This window comes from Polyodon spathula, unplaced genomic scaffold (assembly GCF_017654505.1).
Source record: "Polyodon spathula isolate WHYD16114869_AA unplaced genomic scaffold, ASM1765450v1 scaffolds_1415, whole genome shotgun sequence".
NCBI lineage: Eukaryota > Metazoa > Chordata > Actinopteri > Acipenseriformes > Polyodontidae > Polyodon > Polyodon spathula.
Genome location: NW_024472895.1, coordinates 1 through 2,668, shown reverse-complemented (window position 1 = coordinate 2,668; position 2,668 = coordinate 1). Strand labels below are relative to the sequence as shown.

The 2,668-nt window shown below is 47.8% G+C and overlaps 1 protein-coding gene across 1 annotated transcript; it reads right to left on the bottom strand.

Moving 5' to 3' along the window:
- Positions 1-6: 6 nt before the first annotated feature.
- On the bottom strand, positions 7-2,620 carry LOC121309614 (protein AMBP-like; the record flags this gene model as incomplete). Its single annotated transcript, XM_041242627.1, has 7 exons — positions 7-19; positions 533-700; positions 939-1,014; positions 1,379-1,419; positions 1,505-1,606; positions 1,875-1,988; positions 2,443-2,620. Coding segments are annotated over 7 exons (692 nt in total), but the record flags the coding sequence as incomplete, so codon positions are not given.
- Positions 2,621-2,668: the final 48 nt, after the last annotated feature.

The window sequence follows — 2,668 nt, the reverse complement described above, 5'->3', positions numbered from 1 at the left end:
ATGGGCAGCCGGCACACAGCTGAGGGAGAGAGGGGGAGTGAGAGAGAGCGAGGGGGTGAGTATGAAAGTAAAGACGAGGAAACACAAAGCCACTTTTTCAGGAAGGACGACTTGAAACCTGGTTCCAGGAGACCGAGAGACCTAATCTGAGGCAACTCTGCTGAATCAAACCCCAAGTCCCACCCCTGTGTGCCTGAATCCTAGACTCCTGAAAACAGGTTCCAAGCTGCACAGTGGCTTTGAGAAGAGAGGCAACTCTCCTCTTCCTTCCTTTATAATTTAAACCAGGCTCACTGTTTATTAAACCTTTCAAACAGTCGTTTTGGACACAATAAATATACATTTCAATTATTTTCCATTGCTTTATATGAGGGGAGGGGTCAGCATCCTCAGATGAGGTCATCATGCATGTGCTTGCTAGTCTTCCTCATATAAAGACTAGTAGAGTTTTCCTCATGCATGAACGTGCTAGTGAGTGCAGCTGTGAGGTCCGGTTCATGCAGTGTTCTGATCCACCCTGCCGTGCTCTCACCCTCCGTCCTGCAGCTCTGCAGACACTCCTTCTCTGTCACAAAGTTATTGTCGTTGCCCAGGCAACCCCCGTAGGAGAACTCCTGGCAGGTCATGAGGGTGGCGTTGTAGAAGAACCGTGGCTCGTACCCGAAGCAGGGCCCCTGGTCCCGGGGCAGCTTGCAGGAGTCTGTGTGGAGAGAGGAGGAGAGATTAGACTCTTTAATCTAATCCCTGACGCTGCTGCTTACATCATACAATGCACAGCATCATGTTTATGGTATTACACTCAAGGGCTTTTTGTAACTTTATCTAAGGTATTGGCTTAAAGGTGTTAAGTTGCTTTTTTTACTTAAGGAGAGAATTGCACTGCAGGTGTTTTCATGCAACTGACCAGGTGCCAGTGTGTACAGCAGTATGTATATGACCTTCTTTGTGGAAAAATGGGGTGTCATCGCCGGATCCCTCAGGGGCCTGGGCTAGGCCAACATCCCTGCGGACCTTCTGAGAAAACAAAGCCTGGAATTACTGAAATGGCGCACACTGCCCCCTAGCTGCTAGGGGGAGAAGGCTGAGAAACAGTTATGTCATCAGCGATTTGTTTTAAAATGAATAGAGACGGGGGACACGAGGAGCGTGTGGGAGTGACCAGAGGCTGTTGGGTGTCCTGGGAATATATACGTTGTAAATCAGTCATTTTACACTTCTAAACTTTTACAATGCTAGCTCATTGATTTAGACTGTATCAGATTGCATCAATACAGTGTGTGTCGTGATTTTTTTTTCATAGAAAAACGTATGTGGTACTTAATGGGTTACAGTGTAGCGCAGGAAGAGGAGCATGGGGCCGTCCCTCTGTCTCACTCACCAGCATCGCAGGCTCGTCTCTCTCTCTGGGCTGGCACTCCTCTGCATTAGGGAGAAAGGGCGAGAGAGTTGGGGTCAGGCGGCGCTGGGAGTGGTATCTGCTCAGTGATCATTAGGAATGTCTCACCTGTTTTTGGTAGCATTTGGATGGACTCCTCTCCGATCCCCTGCTCCAGAGCGAACTGTTTGAAATCCTCATGCAGGCTGGGGCGCAGTTCCTGGGAACGGCCTGTAGAGGGGGAGAGGGAGCAGATTAGAATAGATTCCATTGAGAATGCCTCCTTTGGTAAATTAAATACGATAATAAATATTGTAAAATTTAGCTATGCTATTTTTTTGTTTGTTTTATGAATTTCAAGGAATTTGTTATAAAAGTTAAGGGGAGGTGTTTGGAACGCTTGTTGGCCCGGGGCTGGTACTCTGTGTTCGTTATAGAAAGTGCGGTGAAGTTTTGTAGGGGTGACCCGGGGGGAGCGCTGGGGGGGGGGTCTCCTTACCGTACAGTTTGGCGGTCTTGGTGACTTCCCCTTCCTTTTGTTTCAGCATCAGTACCATGGCGTACTCGTCGTAGTTCGTCCGAACGACATAGACGTCGACATCCGCATTCCACCCTGGGAGTGTGAAGAAAAGAGAGAGAGAGAGAGAGAGAGAGAGAGAGAGAGAGAGAGAGAGAGAGAGAGAGAGAGAGAGAGAGAGAGAGATGTTATAAAAACGCTTGAAGATTGCCTTTTTATTCTGGGTGTACGAATGTTTTTTTGTCGCAATCATTTTAATAAAAGAAGGAGGGAGTCACGTTTTATAAAAAGGAAGGTCCAGGGTCAAGCTGGAGATTAATAATTCTCAACCGCGCACAGCACAGTACAGTAAAATATAGCGCCCTATTCACAAGTGCGTGTAACCAGCATATTAAACAGTGCTTCGAAAAATGAACATCATAACAACCCTCTCCCTAAAACTATGGAAACCATGTTTTACAAACTGCAAGCAAGCTCGAGCGAATTAATCGCAATGTTGTTTCAGGGCTGAGGAAAGGCGTGTCTGCGTGGCTCTGCTGAAGGGACTCACGGCTGCAGTGGTACTTCATGTGTCCTGGGGTCTCGGTCTCTCTGTACACCGCGGTCTTCTCCTTGCACTGGCCATTCCTGGAGTAGCACACAGAAAGGGGCAGCGCTTTATACCCAGTGTCTCTGATTACAGTGCATTCACACAGCAGCGACTTGGTAAATGCATCTGCGCGTACATGTCATTACAATGCTATTAATTATGCTCAGTTACGCACGCACCCACACGC